This window comes from Drosophila arizonae, chromosome 4 (assembly GCF_054131065.1).
Source record: "Drosophila arizonae isolate 15081-1271.41 chromosome 4, UAZ_ARI_1.0, whole genome shotgun sequence".
Taxonomy (NCBI): Eukaryota; Metazoa; Arthropoda; class Insecta; order Diptera; family Drosophilidae; genus Drosophila; species Drosophila arizonae.
In genome coordinates this window covers 27,593,325-27,619,052 of record NC_142924.1, presented here as the reverse complement: position 1 = coordinate 27,619,052, position 25,728 = coordinate 27,593,325, and the positions used below count along the sequence as shown (strand labels likewise).

Below are 25,728 nucleotides of genomic sequence, written 5' to 3'. Positions count from 1 at the left end.
TTCGTGCTTGCTCGGCTCCTCACTTTTAGGGTCGGGCTACGAAAATATGGGAACACAAAATCATTTCTCTTCATGCGCTCGGCCGAGATGGTCGACTGTTGAACAAAAGATCCCTCTACGCTGAATGTTTCCCTTGCTATCTCTCTCTCACGATACTCTCTGCTCTCTCAAATGTGTATATGCATGCATGTGAGCACAAGCAGCCAGTGGTGCCAGATTTCAAACGACAAAATAGGCCAAATTTCTCAAAAATATAAGCTAGAATAGGCTAAAAATTTGAAAAAACTGGCTTAAAAAAGGCAAAAAATCAAACAAAACATAAATTTTAAATGTTTAATTTTGTAATTATATTATCTAGTTCACAGTCTGAAGGACTTGCGTATTTATCGCTGGAACTTATAAGATAAATATATTTTTCAGGCAATTCGTAATTAAAATGTTGCCACATTTGCCATGCCGCCGCAATCCATATCTGTATAAATATAAGGTATATTTTTTATATACATCAAGCATCAAGCAAGTATATTTACCAAGTAATTTTGTTACACTTATATCCGTGGATTCATCCAACATTAGGCTAAATTTGGATGAACCGATGTCCGCGATAAGATCTTCACGAAAGTGAAGCGCTAGAACATTGTTAATGATTTGTGTGCATTTTGTTCTCTTTAGCTTTATGTTGACTGCGGCTTTACAGTCGTTAAATTGTTTCACACACATAGTGGACAAATGGTCTATTGGAGCAATGGCAGAGTGCTCGGCAATATATAGGCATAATTCCGCCTCCTGCTCCTCAGTTTTTGTGTTTTTTTTTTTTTTAATCTATTTTATTTTTTTGGACAATGCCTCCAATTGCGGACAAGTGCTTTTTTGTTGCCGCATGTTGCCGAATATCGTACAGTTTGGCGCTAACTGTGCAGTTGCAAAAGCTGCAGTACGCCTTTGTTTGGTCGGCAGGTATTTTTACCAGCCACTTCTTAAACTCGTCCCATTTGGCCCAGGCGTCCCGAAAATTCTGTTTATATATTTATATCTTTGGCATTATTGCTAATTAGGAATTTCACAATTTCACAATTTTGAGCGCGATCAACGAATCAAAGTGTGACCAAAACTTTTCAACAAAAATATACCATATATTAATACGAATGGTATGGTATTTCAGAATTAATTTATGGTATTTACCATGGTATATAATGGTAAATACCATATTAAACAAAAAAGGTCTACAAAAAAGTTTAGTTTGGTTCGCTTTGCTTCTATAGATAATCAAATAATATCTATATACTAGCTGGCCCGGCAAACGTTGCATTGCCCTCTATATTATTTCTAGGTAAAAAATTGTTAAAAGCTATGTTGTTCAGGCTGGGATACACTGATAAATTTATTAATCGGATTTTCATTCAAGCACCTTGTTGTAAACGACATTCTTCGTTTTTTGGTCGGGTGCAAGAACAAATAATGCGGATCGTTTGCCAACACGTGAGCATGCCACGTACAATTGACCATGAGAAAAACACGCATTTTCTAGATTGAGGCCACAAATAGTCAAAGATTGACCCTGTGACTTGATCGTCATGGCGAAGGCAAGACGAAGCGGGAATTGAATTCGTTTAAATTCAAAGGGCATATCTGTTGAGCTCATCGGAATCCTAGGAATAAGAACTTCCTCATCTTTAAATTTTCCTTTGAGTATCAACGCGTGAATCACATTGCTCATCAGTTTTCTTATCACCAAACGCGTTCCATTGCACAGTTTTGGTTGGTTTAAATTTCTAAGCATGCAAATCATGGAGAATTGCTCTTTTCATAGCTGTGTTCATTTCTTGACGCCGGTCAAGTTGTTCTTCCATATTGCCCATGAAGTATATTTGCAAGAATTTTTGCTGTGCATCTTCAATAGGTTGCAATGATCCAATGCGATGGCAAATCTGGCCTTGAATCTTTAAATTCAAAGCCATAGTTATAGTTATATTTACAAACACTATTTACAGAAATCTAACAAACTACATTATTCAAAATTTTTTTTTGGCAGTCATAGAAAATAAAATTTTTAACGTAAATTACCTTAAATATCCGTCTCCAATATTTTCCGCCCCAAATTATGTCATTTGGAAACAGGCATTGTATTTTTGAGTGTTCGCTAGAAAATGTCGTGATTCTAGTGTTTCGCCATAAAGCAGGGAACGCAATGGCTATGGTGACCGCTAATGGCAATGTCACTTTACCACTAAGGCAGCACAAACCGGGCGTTTCACCAGCAAACTTCAATGCGCCACAATGCTAGCAAACAACGTCCATTGGACCAATGCAAACTAAACGATTCAAGCTGTAATCAATGGTGCAATCATATCGAAACGCTGCTCGATTCAAATCAATCCTTGAACCATTTCTTATTGCCATTTCACGGGCTGCCTCTCTTTGAGAAGCACGAATTAAGGCCCTTCTTCCCTGGGTACTAACGCGGAGCCTTTCTCGGGCGATTTCTCGCTCTTCGTCAGATAATTGACTCGCGCTATTCCGTTGCCTAATTGCATTATGGGTCCGCCGGGAAAGATTAGATCTTCTAGGACGCGGCATTTTTATTAATAGTAATACTGCCCTCGCACAAAACCATATAAAACAATCGAGAAATATAAATATAAATAATTTACACAAATTTATGTTTGAGACAAACAAATACCTGAACTTTCGAGATATTTAGCTTTTGTAAAAGTCCAAAAATACAATTTTTAATAATTAACTTTTTTTTTTTTAATTTCGAATTTTGAATTTTGAATTTTTTTTATTTATTTTTGATTGTTAGGTTTTAATCTTTTGATTTTTTTTTTTAATTTTTGCAGATTTTTGATTTGAAATATTTATAAAGTTTAAAAGTCCGAAAATATAAAAAGCCAAAAATACACTTTTTAATAATTACCTTTTTTTTTTTTAATTTCGAATTTTTAATTTTTTATTTATTTTTTGAACAGTCAGGTTTTAATCTTTTGATTTTTTGCAGATTTTTGATTTGAAATATTTTTCCTTTTGATTTGAAAAATTTTTTTTTTTTTTTTTTTTTTTTTTTGAATAGTCAGGTCTGCTCGAGGTCAGGAGACCGTAGACTGACTGACTACATTTGTTTATTTACTTCTACACTATTGTCAAAACTGTCACTGTTACCAAGCCTACTGGGTATAAAAAAAATTTGAACATTTGGGGAAAAAACCGCGTTTTTCAAGTATTCGGCAAATTTTTTCAGTATTTTTAAGACCCTATACTAAACTCGTTGCGGAGACAAATCCAACAAATCAAAAACCATGAAAATTGGTTCAGCCCAAATCAAGTTATAAGCAGTCTTCACTTTTACACAACTTTCTTTTATATATATAGATATAAAAGAAAGTTGTGTAAAAGTGAAGACTGCTTATAACTTGATTTGGGCTGAACCAATTTTCATGGTTTTTGATTTGTTGGATTTGTCTCCGCAACGAGTTTAGTATAGGGTCTTAAAAATACTGAAAAAATTTGCCGAATACTTGAAAAACGCGGTTTTTTCCCCAAATGTTCAAATTTTTTTTATACCCAGTAGGCTTGGTAACAGTGACAGTTTTGACAATAGTGTAGAAGTAAATAAACAAATGTAGTCAGTCAGTCTACGGTCTCCTGATCTCGAAAAGACCTGACTATTCAAAAAAAAAAAAAAAAAAAAAAAAAAAAAAAATTTCAAATCAAAAGGAAAAATATTTCAAATCAAAAATCTGCAAAAAATCAAAAGATTAAAACCTGACTGTTCAAAAAATAAATAAAAAATTAAAAATTCGAAATTAAAAAAAAAAAAGGTAATTATTAAAAAGTGTATTTTTGGCTTTTTATATTTTCGGACTTTTAAACTTTATAAATATTTCAAATCAAAAATCTGCAAAAATTAAAAAAAAATCAAAAGATTAAAACCTAACAATCAAAAATAAATAAAAAATTCAAAATTCAAAATTCGAAATTAAAAAAAAAAAGTTAATTATTAAAAATTGTATTTTTGGACAAAAGCTAAATATCTCGAAAGTTCAGGTATTTGTTTGTCTCAAACATAAATTTGTGTAAATTATTTATATTTATATTTCTCGATTGTTTTATATGGTTTTGTGCGAGGGCAGTATTACTATTAATAACAAGTAAGAAAGCTCTAGTCGAGACTGCTCGACTACGAGATCCCCTGAACCCTTGGAGCAATAGATATTTCAATAATTTTTCGCGTCTTTCAGCTTACACAAGAAACACGCACACACACACACACACGGGCATACATACACGCATACAGACACAAACGCATACACTCACTCACATACATACACATACACATGCACACACACATACACAACACAAGCACCCACGCATAAACACGCATGGGCTGCAGTGAGCGCTTACTATGAGAACTTAATGGCTTAATAACTTTTGTGGACGTACGATCTTCATGAAACTTTTAGATTACGATTATAACATGGATATGCATGTAATTGCCAAAGCACAAGTCTCTAATATTTGAAATGCGCTTTTTACAAAAGTGAGGGTGAGGGGGTGAATTTAAGGGTGGGGGTAAATTTTAACAAAAACCGAAATTGTATAAATTGCATGTAAGCATACATTAAAAATTTGGAGACTCTAGCAATAAAGGTGTAGAAGATATAATTTTATAACTGGTTTTCGAAAAGGTTTTTTATCGATAAAAAAAGATCGGGATGAGCTATCGATTTTTAATGATAAACTTGATATGCGCGCTGTAATTACGGACATTTTAAAAAAAATTTGAAGTCTCTAGCTCTTATATCTTCTGAAATCGACGCGTTCATACATACGGACAGACGGACAGACGGACAGACGGACAGACGGACAGACGGACGGACGGACAGACGGACAGACGGACAGACAGACGGACAGGGCCAAATCAACTCAGCTCGTCGCCCTGATCAAAAATATATATACTTTGTGGGGTCTGCCACGCCTCCTTCTGCCTGTTACATACATTTCAACAAAACCATTATACCCTGATTTCCCATTGAAAATGGGTTCAGGGTATAAAAATGCCGCGTCCTAGAAGATCTAATCTTTCCCGGCGGACCCATAATGCAATTAGGCAACGGAATAGCGCGAGTCAATTATCTGACGAAGAGCGAGAAATCGCCCGAGAAAGGCTCCGCGTTAGTACCCAGCAAAGAAGGGCCTTAATTCGTGCTTCTCAAAGAGAGGCAGCCCGTGAAATGGCAATAAGAAATGGTTCAAGGATTGATTTGAATCGAGCAGCGTTTCGATATGATTGCACCATTGATTACAGCTTGAACCGTTTAGTTTGCATTGGTCCAATGGACGTTGTTTGCTAGCATTGTGGCGCATTGAAGTTTGCTGGTGAAACGCCCGGTTTGTGCTGCCTTAGTGGTAAAGTGACATTGCCATTAGCGGTCACCATAGCCATTGCGTTCCCTGCTTTATGGCGAAACACTAGAATCACGACATTTTCTAGCGAACACTCAAAAATACAATGCCTGTTTCCAAATGACATAATTTGGGGCGGAAAATATTGGAGACGGATATTTAAGGTAATTTACGTTAAAAATTTTATTTTCTATGACTGCCAAAAAAAATTTTGAATAATGTAGTTTGTTAGATTTCTGTAAAAAGTGTTTGTAAATATAACTATAACTATGGCTTTGAATTTAAAGATTCAAGGCCAGATTTGCCATCGCATTGGATCATTGCAACCTATTGAAGATGCACAGCAAAAATTCTTGCAAATATACTTCATGGGCAATATGGAAGAACAACTTGACCAGCGTCAAGAAATGAACACAGCTATGAAAAGAGCAATTCTCCAAGATTTGCCTGCTTAGAAATTTAAACCAACCAAAACTGTGCAATGGAACGCGTTTGGTGATAAGAAAACTGATGAGCAATGTGATTCACGCGTCGATACTCAAAGGAAAATTTAAAGATGAGGAAGTTCTTATTCCTAGGATTCCGATGAGCTCAACAGATATGCCCTTTGAATTTAAACGAATTCAATTCCCGCTTCGTCTTGCCTTCGCCATGACGATCAACAAGTCACAGGGCCAATCTTTGACTATTTGTGGCCTCAATCTAGAAAATGCGTGTTTTTCTCATGGTCAATTGTACGTGGCATGCTCACGTGTTGGCAAACGATCCGCATTATTTGTTCTTGCACCCGACCAAAAAACGAAGAATGTCGTTTACAACAAGGTGCTTGAATGAAAATCCGATTAATAAATTTATCAGTGTATCCCAGCCTGAACAACATAGCTTTCAACAATTTTTTACCTAGAAATAATATAGAGGGCAATGCAAAGTTTGCCGGGCCAGCTAGTAAAATGATAAAAATAACAAAATCAAAATATAACAAGTAAGAAAGCTCTAGTCGAGACTGCTCGACTACGGGATCCCCTGAACCCTTGGAGTGTTAGCTATTTCAATAATTTTTCGCGTCTTTCAGCTTACACAAGAAACACACACACATACACACACAAGCACCCACGCAGCGGAGATCCCTCTCTCCCTTTTTCGTTGTCTCTTTCACCCACGCACCGGCTCAGCTTAATCCGCCGGCTCGCGTACATTGTAGTTAGTATGCAGTTAACTCTTGTTTAGAGCAGATGCAGTGTTAGATTGACTATTACAAACATAGTAGCGGACAGCACGACAGCCTAGTCGCTTGCTCGCGTCTATCACATAAACTCTGTAAACTCTTATAATCTCTAATAAACTAATCAATAAGTAAATTCAATCGTTTAATAATTTAAAGCTATTCGAAAAATCTCGATAGCTCAACATTTGGTGACCCCGACGTGATTCTCTTTCGTTTCTTTTTACATATTTGCATATATATATATATTGACAGCATCACATACATACATACACCCGTGAACATAAGCAGTGTATATAGCGATTAGTTGCGTGCCGTTACTTTGCCAATTCGCCAGACACTCTTTCGTTCGGTCTGCAATACACTGGCGCCCGTAAAAGTAGTACACATGCGAAAACTTCTGCAAATGACAATCTAATAAAGAATCAGCTAATTTCTGAACTATGTCTATGGTTAGTGACTGCGTGATCTATAGCTTCAATCTATAAGTGATTAAGTTTGCATAAGCACAGTGTAATTACATGCTTGCCGTTATTCTTCGTTGACATTGCACTCTTTCGCCACGGCTGCGATACGAGCGCGTCCATAATAATCGTACCGGTGTGCAACAATTCATACGTGTATATTATTTGAGTACCATAATATAATTCTGTGGCAGTTTATTATAGTTGCAAGTACTCTGCTCAACAAATACGACTTACAGTCGGTGCTTGAACGCGTAAAAAAGCTACAATCCAAGGTCGATTCAGATGCTCTTGCCGATCACAGTGACAGCACTCTAAATGTTCTACTGGAGCATATCGACAAGCTAAGCCACTCCTTTAGAAAGGCTCATGAAAGTCTAGAGGAGCTCGATGTCCAGCAATTTACGCACTGACTTTGATGATTTAATAATGGTCATGCAGTCAACAATAATGTCCGAAGTGCAAAGTCGTTCTGCTCAAGTGCATCATAGTTCCACGTTAAGTCGTCCAAGTGACCCTCCTCGCGCATCCGCTCCCAGATTGCAGGCTGCACCTGCGTTGCCGCCATTAAAGCTACCTATGTTCAGCGGTGGATATGCTAATTGGGCTGATTTCTACTCAATGTTTTCTACAATCATTGAAAGTCGGCCAGAAATCAGCAATATGGAAAGACTTCAGCACCTCCGGTCCTGCCTTGATGGCGCAGCGTTGGATACGGTTCGCTCTTTGGAAATTTCTAATGATAATTATAAAATTGCCATAAATTTATTGAAGCAGAGATATGATAACCGACGTTTAATCTTCCAGGCTCACATCGTAAAGATCTTAGGTCTCAAAAGAGTAGAAAATGGATCCATAACCAAGCTGTGTGAGCTATCTGACAGCTTCAATGTCCATATGCGTGCGCTCTGTAGTCTGGGCACAACAGAGCAGATAGCCAGTGCCATGATTGCTCAGATACTGCTACAGAAGCTTGATGAGGCCTCACAAGCTAAATGGGAAGAGAAATTAGACAACTCAGAGATGGCTTTTCAGATACCCAGATATGAAGAAGTCTCCTCGTTTCTTGAGCTTCGTTGCCGTACTTTGGAATCGAAATTTGGAATCGAAATTTGCTCTTACAAACTATTCGTCAAGTAAGCCGATGAATTCTTGCAGTAAGGTTGCTACCAGCAGATCAGCATTTCTAATAACCGGCCACAGTACGCACAGTTGCAATTTTTGTAATGATCTTGAGCACACAATCTACAAATGCCCAAGATTCGCAAACTTGTCTCCTAGTCTTCGCCTGAATGAGGTCCGAAAGGCTGGCTTATGTTTGAATTGTCTCAAGGGAGGTCATCAGTCGCGACAATGTGGCTCGCGCAGTTGTCGAGTCTGTGGCGTCAAGCATCATACGCTTCTTCATCTCGGTCACTCCAGCACATCGCAGGCAGCAATTCCACCCCATCAACAATCTTCAACGTCAAGAGTACAGACCATCCCTCAGCCCTCAGCACCAGCCACTCTTATCCAAGGATCTGCACAGCGATGTTGTGTTCCTGGCTACCGCAGTGGTTCTGGCAAGGAATCGGTTTGGCGAGCTTGTTCCTTATCGTGCACTTTTAGATTCAGGCTCTCAACTACATCTCATTACAGTCAGATTTGCGAATCTCCTGCAACTTAAGAGAACGAAATCGGTTGCATCTGTATGCGGCGTAGGCGACTCCAATGTTGCCATGGATGGCAGCAGCATTTGCCTCACTCTTCAAGCTCATGCATCTGATTATACAACTAGCATAACGGCTATGGTAGCTACAAATATAACTAGCAGGCAGCCTAGTTCTAATGTGAATACGAGCAATTGGAGCATACCGCAAAATATAGTGCTGGCAGATCCAGCTTTCCATAGGCCGCAACGAGTAGATCTGCTTATCGGAGCTAGCCTGTTTTATGATTTGCTCTGTGTGGGACAAATCAAGTTGATGCCTGGACTTCCATTGTTACAGAAGTAAAGTAAAGTTCAGCAAGGAAGACTCAGACTGCGAAGCGCATTTCGCGAGGCATTACAATCGATTGGCTAGTGGCCAATATACAGTACGCCTGCCTGTTAAGCTTAGTTGCGAGCTTCTTGGAGATTCTTATGGGCAAGCGCGACATCGGTTTCTCAATTTGGAGAAGAAATTGAGTCGTTTGCCGCATATAAACTCTCAATACTTAGCATTTCTGAAAGAGTATCTTGAACTTGGTCACATGTCACGCGTTCCTCTAAATTCATTCCATCTATGCAGATAATTTCTTCCTCATCACTGCGTTCTGAAGGATGATAGCACAACTACCAAGCTTCGCGTCGTCTTTGATGGATCTGCATCTACAACAACTGGGCATTCGTTGAATGACATTCTAATGTCAGGTTATTAGGTGATACGGTAATATATGGAACAAAACCAGCGTCATTTTTGTCTGTGCGCGCCATGCATCAGCTTGCCGTAGATGAAAGGAACGCATTCCCAGTCGGGTCCGACGTACTGTTTCGCGATTTCTATGTTGATGATTTGATTAGTGGAGGAAATTCAGTCGAAGAAGCAAGACTTGTTATGCAAGAGACAGCTGGAATCTTGGCATGTGGGAAGTTTAAATTGAGGAAGTGGTGTTCAAGCCATCCCATGGTACTGGACGGCGTAACAGACTGCGACAAGGAATCGCTCATTAGGTTCAATGATGGCAGCGACATTACAAAGACACTTGGCCTTGCATGGGATCCGGCATCTGATCAACTTCTTTTCTCATATCTAGCCCTGAATTCAGCCTCTAAGCCCTCCAGGCGCTCTGTTCTCTCGTCTATTGGTCGGTTTTTTGATCCCTCGGCTTGGTCGGCACAGTAATAACGAAGGCTAAAATTTTCTTGCAACAACTCTGGAGGCATAAACTTGATTGGGACGAGAGTCTCCCGTCTGCATGTCACACTGCATGGCTAGACATTTGCAGCAACTTTGGCAATGGTCTTAGTAGTGCATTTCCCAGGCTATCATTAATACCAGGATCGAAGGTTGAGGCTAAGAGACGTGCCCTGGATGGAATTCAAGAAAGAGTTCTTGGACTTCTTCTTACCTCCCCAATACCTCGAGCGTTTGGAAGACCAGATTCGAGCGCGCCGACAGCGGGAGGGCGAACCCTTCAAGGACTACTTGATCGAGTTGCGTTTATTGATGCGTCAGGCTAGATACAGCCCGGCCCAAGAGTTGAATAGGGCCTACGAAAACGCATCCCCGGCACGATTTTACATCCCTTACACAATTGACACAGATGGCTGCAGAATTCGAAAACGTGAGGAATAACAAAGAGAGCGAGGGAGGAAGGCAACGGTGGAGACCGCCTGGCCTAAGCCAGCGGAGGTGCGGCAGAATAATCCCTTCCGCGAGAAGATATCTGATCCCCGGTCTGGAGAACAAGCCGGGGGGCAGAAGGGGACGCCGGCGACGGAGACAACTAGCCGGATGATGGCGCAGGACGCTGGACCCAGGCCGAGTCGGATCTGTTATCGATGCGCACAACCTGGACACTTCGCGCGGGAATGTCGTAACGCGTCCGTGTTGTTCTGTCGACACTGCGGGCAGCGAGGCCGGACTGCGAGGGAGTGTTGCGAACAGGACGGTGCGGGAAACGGCCAGGGGCGCCCTCCAAGAGAGTGGAGCGGCGCTAATTAGATACGGAAGACGAAGAGAGGTACCCGCTCCGAGTAAAAGAGTGGAAGATCGTCGCGACGGTGATGGTCGGGGGTCAAAGGATGACCGCCACGATCGACACCGGGGCCACGCGCTGTTTTGTCAGCGAAGATTGCGTGCGCCAACGGACGATACGAGGCTGGACGTGACAAGGATGATGAAAACGGATGTAAGTCTGGCTGGAAAGACGGCGGAAGCGAACCTGCTAATAATGCCGACCATGCTGGACCATGTCATCCTCGGCATGGATTTTCTATGCGCCATCGGCACTACGGTGCGTTGCGGCAACGCGGAGCTGGAGATGAGGATGGTGGACGACGTGGGAGAAGGAGCGTCGCTACCGCGTAAACAAAGAGTAGAGAAAGGCAGCAACGGTTTTGGAGAGCAAGGCCAGCTCGCTAAAGGAGATGTGAAGGAGTCGGCGTCGGAGGAGGACCCAAGGTCGGCAATCACGGTGTCGACAGTTGGCGTTTAGGATGCGTCGAGCCAAGGCCCGCCGCCCGACAAGAAAAGAGGTGAGAGGAAATGGACGAAGAAAAGCAGAAATAAGAGGAAAAGAATGAACAAAGGGACGCCGAAGGAGAGACTTGGAGAGAATATTCCGGCGACAAGGAGGAATGAAAAGAAAAGAGGCGAGGCACTGGAGTCCAAAAGGGGAGCTGGGCCTTCCGCGGGAGCTGTGAAGTAGAGCGAGGATTTGAGGCTCGGACCCTAGGAGGGGCCGCCGGAGTTTAGATCGGTCGAGTTGGAGAAGGAAGGTGAGCCCGGAGGCGGCCCACCGACAAGAGAGGCATCGGAAAACGAGTATGGAGGAAATGAACGATCCGCGCCCAGGAGCAAGGAGTGGCCGGATGAGTTGGAGGAAGAACTGCAAGAGTTTCTAGAAGCAGAGCTGGCATTGTTTGAGGACCTCAAAGGCGTGACGCACATCGCTGAGCATAGCATCCGAATGAAGGACGACAAGCCTTTGAAGCAAAGGTACTACCCTAAGAATCCGGCTATGCAGAAAGTGATCGATGAACAGGTGGACGAGCTGCTTCAAGCTGGGGCGATTGAACCGTCGAAGAGCCCGCATAGCGCACCCATAGTCTTGGTCAAGAAAAAGACGGGATTGGTGCATGTGCGTAGATTATCGACAACTCAACGCCCACTCAGTCCCGGATGCGTACCCTGTTCCGTGGATCCTTCACATTTTGGAGAGGTTACGACACGCAATATTCATATCCACGCTGGATTTAAAGAGCGGTTACTGGCAGATCCCGATGGCGGCGGATAGTAGGGAGTACACGGCGTTCACTGTGCCAGGTAGAGGATTGTTCCAATGGCGGGTGATGCCGTTCGGCTTGCATTCGGCAGGGGCGACGTTCCAGAGGGCACTGGACATGGAGCCTCACGTGTTTGCGTATTTCGACGATATAGTGGTCATCGGAGCGACGAAGGAGCAACACGTGGCCAACCTGAAGGAAGTTTTCCGGCGGTTGCGAGCGGCCAATCTAAGACTCAACAGAAATAAATGCAGTTTCTTTCGGGAAAACTTGGCGTACCTTGGCCACGTAATAAGCGGAGAGGGGATTTGCACGGATCCCGCGAAGGTTGAGGCGATTCGGAGCCTCCTGTCACTTTCGTGTCTAAAGGAGTTGCGGCAATGCCTAGGAATGGCATCATGGTGTAGACGATTCGTGCCGGACTTCGCGTCGCTAGTACAACCGATGACGAAGTTGCTAAAGAAGGGCCAGAAGTGGATCTGGAACGAGGAACAGGAGGAGGCGTTGCAGAAACTCAAGGAGAGTTTGACGACCGCGCCTATTCTGGCCTGTCCCGACTTCTCGGCCAAATTCGTGCTGCAGACCGACGCCAGCGACTACGGCCTCGGCGCAGTGCTGACGCAAGAAGTTGAGGGGCAGGAGCGAGTAATAGCATACGCCAGTCGAAAGTTACTGAAGGCGGAGATAAACTACTCGGCCACGGAGAAGCAGTGCATCGCGATCGTCTGGGCGATCCGAAAGATGCGATGTTGTCACGGATCACCTAGCACTGAAATGGCTCAACTCTATAGAAAGTCCCACGGGCCGGATCGCTCGTTGGGCGCTAGAGTTGCAGCAATTCCAGTTCGACGTACGCTATCGCCGTGGGAAATTGAATGTGGTAGCCGACGCACTGTCCCGACAGCCCATAGACAGTTGCAAGCAGGCTGTGAAAGAAAATCCCCCTTGCGGGTGGATAAAAAGGATGCGTGAAAGGATCGTAAAGGAGCCTGAGAAGTTCCAGGATAACGTGGAGGAGAACGGGTAGTTGTACCGGAATTTAGGCCATAGGATATACGAGGAGGACTTTATCCCATGGAAGCTCCGCGTCCCAAGCAGTTTGAGGGGCAGAGTGATGAGAGAGTGTCACGACGCTCCCACGGCCGGACATCAAGGAGTGAGGAAAACGGCAGCGCGACTTGCGCAAAGGTACTATTGGCCGAGCATGTTCCGAGATGCCGCCAAGTACGTGAGGTGTTGCGAAACGTGCCAAAGATTCAAATGCGTGCAACAAAGGCCGGCCGGGCATATGCTCACCAGGCAGGTGGCGGAGCCAATGGCGGTCTTGTGCGCAGACTTCGTGGGACCGTTGCCTCGTTCCAAGCGTGGGAATACGATGTTGTTGGTGTTCCACGACGCTTTCGCTAAATGGGTGGAGCTGGTGCCATTGAGGAGAGCTACTACCGCTCTGTTGCAACTGGCGTTCCGGGAACGTATACTCAGCAGATTTGGAATACCCAGGACATTCGTTTGCGACAACGGTGTACAATTTGCGAGCAGAAGTTTCAAGGCGTTCATGGAATCCCTGGGGGTAACACTCCAGTACACAGTGCCTTATTCACCACAGGAGAACCCGACGGGAAGAGCTGTTGCCGGAGATAACGCTGGCGGTCAATTCGAGCGTGGCCGACTCCACGGGCTTCACTCCAGCTTTTCTGATGTTAGGGCGGGAGCCACGCCTACCCGCCGCTTTGTACGATGAAGTCACTCCCGGTTCGGCGACTAGAGAGACCCAGCCCGAGGCCAAAGAGGTTAAAATGAGAGAGGTTTTCGACATAGTGCGCAGTAACTTGCAGCGAGCATCAAAAGATCAAGGCAGACACTATAAGTTAAGACGGCGTGACTGGAGGCCAACGTTGGGCTCGGCAGTTCTGTTGCGACAACATCAACTGTCGAACGCGGCGGAAGGATTCGCGGCGAAATTGGCGCCCAAATTCGACGGCCCTTACAAGGTCGTTAAGTTCCTATCCTCCAACGTAATGCGCCTAAAGAAGGAGGGCGAACCTAAGAGAAGGGTGGCTAGCATTGCACAGTTGAACCCATTTCATCAAGGAGATGAGGAAACTAACATGACCTCGGTAACCGAGACCGGGGAAACGGGGAACAGGCCTATACGGTGACCGTCGACTCATCGGGGGGCGTAATAATTTCCCTGTCGAAGTAAGGGGGGGGGGTGTAAGGTGGCCTTTTTTGCCCACCTTACATGTTTGTAGGCAATAAGTAAAGATATTGAATGAAATAGATTTTTGTTATGGTGAATAGGATATGAATAGGATTTGAGGCATAGTTTGATTTTGTAGCGATTAGGGAAAATGAAATGGAATTTTGTTGTTATGGATTTTGATTTTTGTAGTTAAGATTATATTTTGAAATCATTGTTTATATTTCAATTGTAGGACGTAAGTTGATATTAGTTGATTATTAAAAGTAGAATAAGCGTTAGTTCGCAAGGTAGCACTAAGTAGTTAATAATTAGATGTAAGTGCCGTAGCGATTACCCTTAGAAAGTAAGCGAAATTCAAATGAGTGGGCGGGCACACGATCAGCAATGCAGCCGTGCAGCTCGAAAGGTCGCGGTGGGGAATTGCATTGCTGGTCGCGTGGTAAAATCTGCACAGCGGCAGAATAGGATTGAAAGCTGCGTGCAGATTTTAGTCAGTCTGGAGCTCTCGATGTGAGCAGACGCGCTCAAAAGGAAAAAATAAAACTAATTAGCAAATATAAAGGTTATAAGGCGACAAGTTTAATAAAGTAAGGAAATGCACGTAGAGATGGTTGCATATTTATTCGTAGCTAGTTTAATAATCAATTTACTAGTTTACTAATCATAACTAACCACGATAACACTAACTGGTAGTTTGAACGAATTCCCCCTCCCTCTCCCATTTCTCTAACCATGCACAGTCCCGTACTAACTTATAAATTTCTTGTAAGTTGTGGCCCTGGGCAGACTGAGACTCTGACCCCGGCTAAAATAATTTAACCTTACAAGATATAGTGATTTTTCGATTTCTGCTATATTTTGGACACTATTGATGCCAGAGACAAATTTCATATATATACTCGGGCTGATCACCCAAGACCAAAAAGCTTCGTCGGATATATGTCCGCCCACAGGGGGCGTGGCAAACCTAAAGTATAATAGATAGAAGATAGATAGTTGAGTTACTGGTAGCCTACTTTATCGATTACCCAAAAATAATTTTTACGCCTCTTTAGAGGCGAAAAATACCCTGTAATTCTAACATTTTTTGAGTGTAAGCATTCAAACTTTGCAGGTAGGGTACCATTATCTCGTTCTAAAAACTGACCAAAAATGAGTAATCTACGCCCAGTTGGGGGGGGGCAAATCGGAAAAACCTTTATATTCTACACTATCAATCTAAAATGAGAAGCCCGCTAACTCTACAATGATTAGCTCAGTGTCACACTCTAGGAATCTACCGAATATAAAGTTGCCAAAGTTTAGTGGCGAATATTCGTAATATAAGAATTTCATTGGACTTTTTGAGAGTTTAGCCGACAGCGAGCTAGGGCTATCAAATATAAAAAAGTTTAATCACTTGTTGTCATACTTGGATAAGGAAGCATTGGGTATTGTCAAGGCATATCAGGTGACAGATGCTAATTACCCAAAAACGTAAGCTGCTTTAAAAAATGTGTACGACAGTCGGTGTCTCATATTTTTTAACAGCATTTCGAAACTATTTGACCTCCCACACATATCCGAACCATCAGCATCATCTTTGCGCATGCTGATAGACTCAGTCCGGGTCATTTATGAGTCTCTATTATCGCTAGGATCTGATAAGCAGATTTCGAATGCCATGCTCATACATTTAGTAATGATGAAAGCGGAAGCTGGCACGCACTCTAGATGGGAAGATAATCTTGACTACAATAAACTACCATTGTGGCAAGATTGTGAAGCTGCCTTAAACAGACGGTATCAGCATTTAAGTGCTGGTCCAAGTCGTAAGGTAACTCAAGACAATAGGAAAAGAATTGGGAAAGCTTCACTGGCAGTAGCTCGGCCAAGTCAGCCACAGAGATTAATTTCATAACTGAAGAACTTGCAAAACAGTTGAAATTAGAAAGGCAAAGATCTGGGATTCAATTGTTGGGCATTTCTAATTGTCAGTCGTCTGTTCGTCACAGCGTTCAAACTTCGATAGCGTCCCGTGCGGACGACTTAGAAATGCGAACAGTCTTTAGTGTGTTATGTTCCGTTTCATCGTATCAACCAGAGAAGCACACTGAACAGATCAAGCTGATCCTCAATTCCACAAGCCACAACGTATTGATTTGTTGCTCGGTGCTGATATCTTTTTATACCCTGAACCCATTTTCAATGGGAAATCAGGGTATAATGGTTTTGTTGAAATGTATGTAACAGGGAGAAGGAGGCGTGGCAGACCCCACAAAGTATATATATTCTTGATCAGGGTGACGAGCTGAGTTGATTTGGCCCTGTCCGTCTGTCTGTCCGTCTGTCCGTCCGTCCGTCTGTCCGTCTGTCCGTCTGTCCGTCTGTCCGTATGTATGAACGCGTCGATTTCAGAAGATATAAGAGCTAGAGACTTCAATTTTTTTTTTAAATGTCCGTAATTACAGCGCGCATATCAAGTTTATCATTAAAAATCGATAACTCATCCCGATCTTTTTTTATCGATAAAAAACCTTATCGAAACCCAGTTATAACATTATATCTTCTACACCTTTATTGCTAGAGTCTCCAAATTTTTAATGTATGCTTATATGCAATTTATACAATTTCGGTTTTTGTTAAAATTTACCCCCCACCTCTAAATTCACCCCCTCACCCTCACTTTTATAAAAAGCGTATTTCAAATACTAGAGACTTGTGCTTTGGCAATTACATGTATATTCATGTTATAATCATAATCTGAAAGTCGTACGTCCATAAAAAAAGTTATTAAGCAATTAAGTTCTCATAGTAAGCGCACACTGCAGCCCATGAGTGTTTATGCGTGGGTGCTTGTGTGTGTATGTGTTTGTGTATGTGTGTGAGTATGTGTGTGTGTATGTGTGTGTGTGTATGTGTGTGTGTGTATGTGTGTGTGTGTATGTGTGTGTGTATGCGTTTGTGTGTGTATGCGTGTGTGTGTATGTATGTGTGTCTGTATGCGTGTGTGTGTATGTGTGCCTGTGTGTGCGTACGTGCCTGTGTGTGTGTGTGCGTGTTTCTTGTGTAAGCTGAAAGACGCGAAAAATTATTGAAATATCTATTGCTCCAAGGGTTCAGGGGATCTCGTAGTCGAGTAGTCTCGACTAGAGCTTTCTTACTTGTTTGATATATTAAGATAAGGCACAATAAAGGGACCTGATAACAGCCCAACATTGCAATTGACTGCCTTTGGTTGGATTGTATCTGGTTGCTGCCAAGTTCGCAAATTCTGGGAGTTGGAAGAAAAGCCAAAATCAATTAATTCGAATTTGTATACCCCAGAGCAACAACTGTGCGAGAAGTCATATGTAGAGACTATTTGCCAAATTACCTCGGGTCGGTTCAGAGTGTCGTTGTCATTCAAGTCAAGCCCACATTGTCTTGATACGCCTTATGACATAGCCAAGCGACGTTTTCTGGCCTTGGAAAGAAGAATGAGCAAGCAAGAAGATATTCGGCCAATGTACATTGACTTTATGAAAGAGTACTTGGCCTTGGGTCACATGAGCCCAACTGACAATCAAATTCCGAGAGAGCCGCATTGTTTCATCCCATATCAATGCAAGCTAAGACCGCACAGCGCATCCTCCTGTCAATTGTCGCTGAATTATCTACTCATGGTAGGTCCGACCATCCAGCCGCAGTTATGGGAGACTTTGCTAAGATTTCGACTTCGTCCTCGGGCTGCTACAACAGACATCGCTAAAATGTACCGTCGAATTAAACTTGACGAGTCTCACCGCAACTTTAAACTTATTGTGTGGAGGGAAACGCCCACTGATCCGTTACGAATCTTTCGATTATATACAGTAATGTATGGGACAGCGACTGCTCCATTTTTAGCAATTCGATGTTTAAAACATCTAAACGACTTGCATGCTTCCACTTATCCATTGCTCGAGAGGCTTGCAGTGCAGTAGTCCGAAAATGTGTACATTGTTTTCGCTACAAGCCATTTGAGATCAGTGAAGTGAACTTTTGTTGTCCAATACTAGTTTCGCTGAGAATTCGTGGCAAATCGTCAGTCAAAATGAATATTGCCATATTTGTTTGTTTTACTTCGAAGGCAGTGCATCTTGAATTTGTCACCGATTTAACCTCACATTCATTTCTGATGTGTTAATCCAAGTTCGTTGGTCGACGTGGCCTTGTCCGGAAGCTGTATTGCGACAATGCCACCAATTTCGTTGGTGCTGCACGCACGCTGGCAGCACAGCGGACATGGAAACGTTTGCTGCGGAGCGGGGAATGGAATTTGTCTTCATTCCTCCTCGAGCTTCGCATTTCGGCTGCCTTTGGGAAGCGGCAGTGAAATCTGCCAAGGGATTGCTGCTGAAGGCAATGGGCAGCGCAATCTTACGGCAGGACGAGGTGGCCACCGTGCTGGTCGAGGTCGAGGCCGTGCTCAATTCGCGGCCAATGGTCGCTCCCAGCAGCAACCCCAACGACGGCGAAGTGCTCACGCCAGGGCACTTCCTGATAGGAGCAACGCTCGTGCCGCTGCCAATCGCGTCCACAGAGCCAGTCGACGACGTCAAGCTGACATGCTTTAAAAGATGGGAGCTGTCATCAAGCATCAAGCGTCGGTTTTGGATCGACTGGTCAAAGGACTACCTGCTTAGCCTGCATCAGAAGTCAAAGTGGACGAAGTAGTACAAATTGAAACACCGCTGCCAGCACTTAGTTCGTGCTTATTCTTGAGAAGCCGCAAGTTGCTTTATATCCTGGACCTTTTTTTCGACGTACCATACTTCTTTTGGAAGGACAATCACTACTAGCAAAAACGGTATTTCCGACATAGAAAGATTTCACCGAACAATTAACGAAAAACTAAGAATTATTAATACAGAACCCGACATAGAAAACAAACAGACCAAATTCGAAACCATTCTTTACATTTATAACCATAAGACGAAACACTTGACAGCGAAAAGAACTCATTTATATATGCAGGTCACCTGAATATGACACACCAGCAAACAAGATAGAATTGAAAATCTCCACAAAAAACGAATCGACTTCGAAATAAACACAGACTACTAACACGCCCCGCTAGTTAAAACTAAATCTACAACACCATTTAAGAAAACAGGCCAAATAATGCAAATTGACGAAAAACACTTAATAATAACTAATAGAGGAAGACAAACCACATATTATAAATCTATATTCAAAAGAAAAAAGAAGATTAACGAAAGCAAATACATATAACACCTAACTTCAGAAATCACCATTTTGTTACTCTTTTTTTAGATCAAAACGACATAGAAGAATTCGAACTCAAAATCAACAATTTAGCACAAAATAATGACCTAAGCTATTTAATAGACGCAGCAAAAACATAGAACATTTTACAGAATACATAGAAGACATTGAATTAGGCATGCAGCTAACCAGATTAGGAATTTTTATCCCAAACTTTTACAACATCAACACAGAAAGAGAGAGAGTTCTCAGTTAGAGTGTACAGACGTGTTCGTTTTCTGCTCTGCAAATTTTCCTCTTTTTTACATTTAATCGTTTTTATTAAATTTTTACATAACTGCGGTCGATTGATTTTTGCTAGTGGCTACACATTCCTGTGCAAGGTTTGATCCGTGGTTTGCTGTGCTATAATTGCCTTTTTAGACTCATTCACGAAAGTAAAATGAGTATATTGGTTTTGTCCAATGTCCGTCTTGCTGTCCGTCCGTCTGTCCGTCTGTCCGTATGAACGCAATCTATTTCGGCGCTATTGAAGCTAGAGACTTGAAATTTGGAACACATACTCGTGTATATCTGCGATTTATAAAGTGTTAAAATTTTCCCGATCCGCCCACTAGGGGCGTGGCAAATCGGAAAAAGCATTTTCCGATATACCAGAAATCATGTTTGTTGAAGAGCTAGAAAGCTGAAATTTGGTATGTAGGTCCGCGCCGATCACCCAAGATCACAAGCTATGGCGGATATATCTCCGCCCATTAGGGGCGTGGCAAATCGGATAAAACTGTGTCTCCTAAAGTTATAAACCTAGAATGCTGAAATTTTGCATGTAAGTTGATGTTTTAATTCTATGAAGATAGGTGAAAATATTATATATGTAACGTTCTTACTTGTTTATTCTGTGAGTTTTGGTGCAGCGTCGGTTTGATACTTGCATTTATTTGCATTTGTCTAGTGTTAATATTTTCTGGCGCTCTCCTCTTTTCACTTTTTATACCCTGAACCCATTTTCAATGGGAAATCAGGGTATAATGGTTTTGTTGAAATGTATGTAACAGGCAGAAGGAGGCGTGGCAGACCCCACAAAGTATATATATTCTTGATCAGGGCGACGAGCTGAGTTGATTTGGCCCTGTCCGTCTGTCTGTCCGTCTGTCCGTCCGTCCGTCTGTCCGTCTGTCCGTCTGTCCGTATGTATGAACGCGTCGATTTCAGAAGATATAAGAGCTAGAGACTTCAAATTTTTTTTAAAATGTCCGTAATTACAGCGCGCATATCAAGTTTATCATTAAAAATCGATAAGTCAACCCGATCTTTTTTTATCGATAAAAAACCTTATCGAAACCCAGTTATAAAATTATATCTTCTACACCTTTATTGCTAGAGTCTCCAAATTTTTAATGTATGCTTATATGCAATTTATACAATTTCGATTTTTGTTAAAATTTACCCCACCCTTAAATTCACCCCCTCACCCTCACTTTTGTAAAAAGCGTATTTCAAATACTAGAGACTTGTGCTTTGGCAATTACATGCATATCCATGTTATAATCATAATCTAAAAGTTTCATGAAGATCGTACGTCCACAACAAAAGTTATTAAACAATTAAGTTCTCATAGTAAGCGCACACTCAGCCCATGCGTGTTTATGCTTGTGTGTGTATATGTATGTAATTGTTTGTGTATGTGTGTGTGTGTGCGTGTTTCTTGTGTAAGCTGAAAGACTCGGAAAATTATTGAAATAGCTATTACTCCAAGGGTTCAGGGGATCTCGTAGTCGAGTAGTCTCGACTAGAGCTTTCTTACTTGTTACTCGTTGGTTAGTGTGTGTGTCCGTCTGTCCGTATGTATGAACGCGTCGATTTCAGAAGATATAAGAGCTAGAGACTTCAAATTTTTTTTTAAATATCCGTAATTACAGCGCGCATATCAAGTTTATCATTAAAAATCGATAACTCATCCCGATCTTTTTTTATCGATAAAAAACCTTATCGAAAACCAGTTATAAAATTATATCTTCTACACCTTTATTGCTAGAGTCTCCAAATTTTTAATGTATGCTTATATGCAATTTATACAATTTCGGTATTTGTTAAAATTTACCCCTCACCCTTAAATTCACCCCCTCACCCTCACTTTTGTAAAACGCGTATTTCAAATACTAGAGACTTGTGCTTTGGCAATTACATGCATATTCATGTTATAATAATAATCTGAAAGTTTCATGAAGATCGTACGTCCATAAAAAAGTTATGCGTGCATGTGTATGTATGCCTGTGTGTGCGTAAGCTGAAAGACGCGAAAAATTATTGAAATATCTATTGCTCCAAGGGTTCAGGGGATCTCGTAGTCGAGCAGTCTCGACTAGAGCTTTCTTACTTGTTGTTGTTAGACTTGCTCTCACAATATATTTCTTTTTTCGTTTTTTCTCTTATAAAGGCTGTTTGTTGTTGTGACTCGCGTGCTCAACATATTTTTTGCTGCAAAAAATTTTGTTCGTTCAGGCAGGCAGTGGACTCTGCACAAGTGCAATTTGTAAATTGCTGGTTGTGTGGTAATTTGATACACACTAAATGTGCAGGTCTCACTGGCCGTGATTATGACAAGATTATGTCCACAGCAAAACTTGGTAGCGGGGACGTCACTGGTCTTGTACGATATGTTTAGAAAAACAAATCAATTTTTCTAAAATGTATAGTGCTGTAAAGGCCCAATTTTTAAAATTGAAGAAGATTTCTAAGCAGTTATCCAGTGATATGGCTGCTGCTGAAGAAATTCTATCTCAGTATAATTTCGAAAGTCGCCCTTCTCAATCTGAGGCTCCTTTGTTGTTGGTACCTCCTTCTGTGCTTATAATTAAAATTAATTAATTAAAATTAATTCGCTGGCTCCACCCTCACCTTGTGCTTCTGCTTTGTCATCGGCCCCTAATTCACTGGACCCTTCAGAACCCTGTCCCGACTCTATTGTTCCCCAAGTTGATGCTACTATTGAAACACTAGTTCCTGTTCAACAATTGGATACATCACCTATTGTTGTTCAAACAAAGAGTGACAATAAGTCAGCCTTTCCTAGCATTACCTTATTTGTTGTCTCTCCTCGAGAGCAAGTTTTCTTATCTAGGCTTTCATCTGACACTACCATTGAGGCAGTATCGGCTTTTATCTCAAATAAGATTTCGGCTAATGTTTTTATATCGAAGTTTAGTTCCGCGACACCGCGTGAAATTGCTTCGTTCAAAATCAATGTGCCTGTAGAATACTTTAAAACCCTTTGTGATCCTAATTTCTGGCCACCTCATGTAGTTGTTCATGAATTTAAACCCAAAAATCGTAACAGATCGATTCCTATTTCAGTAAATTTACCTTCGGTGCAATCTTCATCAAACGTTGTACCAAAAAACTAAAACCTCTTCTCAGCTGTCCCTGATTTATCAAAATGTACGTGGCTTAAACTCAAAACTTAAAAGTCTTTTCTTGCATAGTTTCAGTGTACAATATGATATTATCGCTTTCACTGAAACATGGCTAAGTAGTAATATTCATAATAGTGAAATTCTTTCAAGTAATTTCACTATTTATAGACTCGACCGTTCGTCGCGCAGAGGTGGTGGGGTGTTAATTGCGGTTAAGTCCATTATCCACTCTGAATTGTTTACCTTTTCGTCCCTTCATGATGTGTAGATTATAGCGGTTAAATTAACTCTCCCATCGTGCTCATTATACATCACATGTTCTTATATCCCTCCCTCTTCTGATGTACAAGTTTATGCTCACCACATAAATTGTATTAAACAAGTTAATGAACATATAAATGATAGAGATTGCCTTCTTGTGTTGGGTGATTTTAATATTCCGAACACTTCTTGGTCTTCAACTTGTAATGCAAATTACTTTATTCCGACAATTGATCACTATCTTTTTGATGAATTGTTTAACCTGTCTATGTTTCAGATGAACTATATTTCAAACCATCTTAATCGCACTCTTGATCTTGTGTTTGATGATTCGCTCATTAATGTCGCGAGATCAACTCCTTTCTCCTTACCTGAGGATATATATCACCCCACTTTAGAGGTTTTATTAACTATCGATAATCCTCCCTCTACTACTCCAATGCCTTCTAAACTTAGTCGCTGTTATCGTAAATGCAATTTCGTTTTGCTAAACGTACTAATTAATTCAACAGACTGGTCTATTTTATATGAGTCGGTTGATATTAATTTAGCAGCATCGTTTTTTTATTCTACCTTAAACTCTATTCTGGATGTTTGTGTCCCTCTCCGCCGTATTTCGCCAGTTTCAAATAAGCCACCTTGGTTCACCAAAACTCTATCGAACTTGAGAAACATTAAAACTAAATGTTTTAAAAATTACAAAAAGTCTGGTTCAAGTATTGACTGGTCCAAATATTCCATTGCCAAGTCAAACTTCAATCTTTTAAATTCTAGCTGTTATGAGAATTATCTTACACGTTGCAAACGTCAGTTTACTCGAGATCCCAAACAATTTTTCTCATTTGCAAACTCGAAGCGTAAATCCTCTGATTTGCCGTCCTCATTTGTCCTTGGAGGTGAAAAAACATGCAATGATCAGGATTCCTCTGATCTATTTGCTGATTTTTTTCAATCCACTTATTCTTCTGCTGATCTCTACAGCAACTCATATCCTTATTCTCTTCCTGAATATGGATCTATAAATACTCCCAAAGTTACTGCATCCTCTCTGGCTGCAGCCATTAGGACATTAAAATCATCTTTCTCTCCTGGTGCTGATAATATTCCTAGTTGTATGATTAAAGAGTGCAGTGTTTCACTTCAGTCACAATTACTAAAATTGTTTAACTTGTCCTTGGATACTTCTGTGTTCCCTTCAATTTGGAAAGAATCTTTCATCATTCCCTTATATAAACAAGTAAAAAAGCTCTAGTCGAGACTGCTCGACTAAGAGATCCCCTGAACCCTTGGAGCAATAGATATTTCAATAATTTTTCGCGTCTTTCAGCTTACATAAGAAACACGACACGAACTGCGAACTGCGAACTGCGACACACATACACTCACACATGCATACACACACAAACGCACACACAGGCACACATACACACACACGCATACAGACACACATACACACACACATACACACACACATACACACACACATACACAAACACATACACACACAAGCACCCACGCATAAACACGCATGGGCTGCAGTGTGCGTTTACTATGAGAACTTAATTGTTTAATAACTTTTTTTATGGACGTACGATCTTCATGAAACTTTCAGATTATGATTATAACATGAATATACATGTAATTGTCAAAGCACAAGTCTCTAGTATTTGAAATACGCTTTTTACAAAAGTGAGGGTGAGGGGGTGAATTTAGAGGTGGGGGTAAATTTTAACAAAAACCGAAATTGTATAAATTGCATATAAGCATACATTAAAAATTTGGAGACTCTAGCAATAAAGGTGTAGAAGATATAATTTTATAACTGGGTTTCGATAAGGTTTTTTATCGATAAAAAAAGATCGGGTTGAGTTATCGATTTTTAATGATAAACTTGATATGCGCGCTGTAATTACGGACATTTTAAAAAAAATTTGAAGTCTCTAGCTCTTATATCTTCTGAAATCGACGCGTTCATACATACGGACAGACGGACGGACGGACAGACGGACAGACGGACAGACAGACGGACAGGGCCAAATCAACTCAGCTCGTCGCCCTGATCAAGAATATATATACTTTGTGGGGTCTGCCACGCCTCCTTCTGCCTGTTACATACATTTCAACAAAACCATTATACCCTGATTTCCCATTGAAAATGGGTTCAGGGTATAAAAAGGTGGAAGATCTGATATTTCCAATTATAGAGGCATCGCGAAATTATCTGCTATTCCGAAATTATTTGAGAAAATCATAACATCGGCCTTGCAGCATTTTTGCAAATCGATTATTCAACCATCTCAACATGGTTTTGTTCAAAATCGATCTACGTCCTCTAATTTACTTGAGTTCACTTCGCTTGTTAATGACAGCTTTTCTAAAAAAAATGCAAACCGATGTTATTTATACGGACTTCAGTAAAGCATTTGACTCCGTACATCATCACATACTAATTCTTAAGCTTGAACGCTTAGGATTTTCACCCAGTCTTGTCTCTTGGATTTCATCCTATTTAACGGGTAGAACCCAAAGAGTCTTGATGAGAACAGCTATGTCTAAATTTATAT

General features: G+C 41.4%; 1 protein-coding gene, 2 long non-coding RNA genes and 1 pseudogene across 6 annotated transcripts; 3 read left to right on the top strand and 1 right to left on the bottom strand.

The window, feature by feature from the left end:
- Window positions 1-323: 323 nt before the first annotated feature.
- Window positions 324-3,380, bottom strand: LOC149269535 (uncharacterized). Of its 3 annotated transcripts, none has more exons than XR_016270000.1 (4): window positions 2,681-3,380; window positions 2,065-2,594; window positions 531-2,003; window positions 324-472 (listed from the first exon to the last, which is right to left on the bottom strand). It is a non-coding gene; the product is annotated as an uncharacterized LOC149269535 (long non-coding RNA). The 3 variants fall into 3 exon arrangements; XR_016269999.1 differs by having other exon boundaries at window positions 531-1,995; XR_016269998.1 differs by having other exon boundaries at window positions 531-1,940.
- Window positions 3,371-4,548, top strand: LOC149269534 (uncharacterized). The gene is made up of 3 exons (XR_016270007.1): window positions 3,371-4,044; window positions 4,131-4,148; window positions 4,239-4,548. It is a non-coding gene; the product is annotated as an uncharacterized LOC149269534 (long non-coding RNA).
- A 38-nt stretch (window positions 4,549-4,586) lies between these two features.
- On the top strand, window positions 4,587-11,411 carry LOC149269533 (uncharacterized). 2 transcript variants are annotated; one of them, XM_089468407.1, is made up of 2 exons: window positions 4,587-5,567; window positions 5,691-11,411. In XM_089468407.1, the coding sequence occupies exon 2, from the start codon at window positions 7,480-7,482 to the stop codon at window positions 8,227-8,229; it is 750 nt and encodes a 249-aa protein (XP_089324533.1). In that variant the 5' UTR covers window positions 4,587-5,567; window positions 5,691-7,479; the 3' UTR covers window positions 8,230-11,411. The 2 variants fall into 2 exon arrangements, with proteins under 2 accessions (XP_089324533.1, XP_089324534.1); XM_089468408.1 differs by having other exon boundaries at window positions 5,650-11,411.
- A 1,037-nt stretch (window positions 11,412-12,448) lies between these two features.
- Window positions 12,449-19,940, top strand: LOC149269532 (uncharacterized; annotated as a pseudogene).
- Window positions 19,941-25,728: the final 5,788 nt, after the last annotated feature.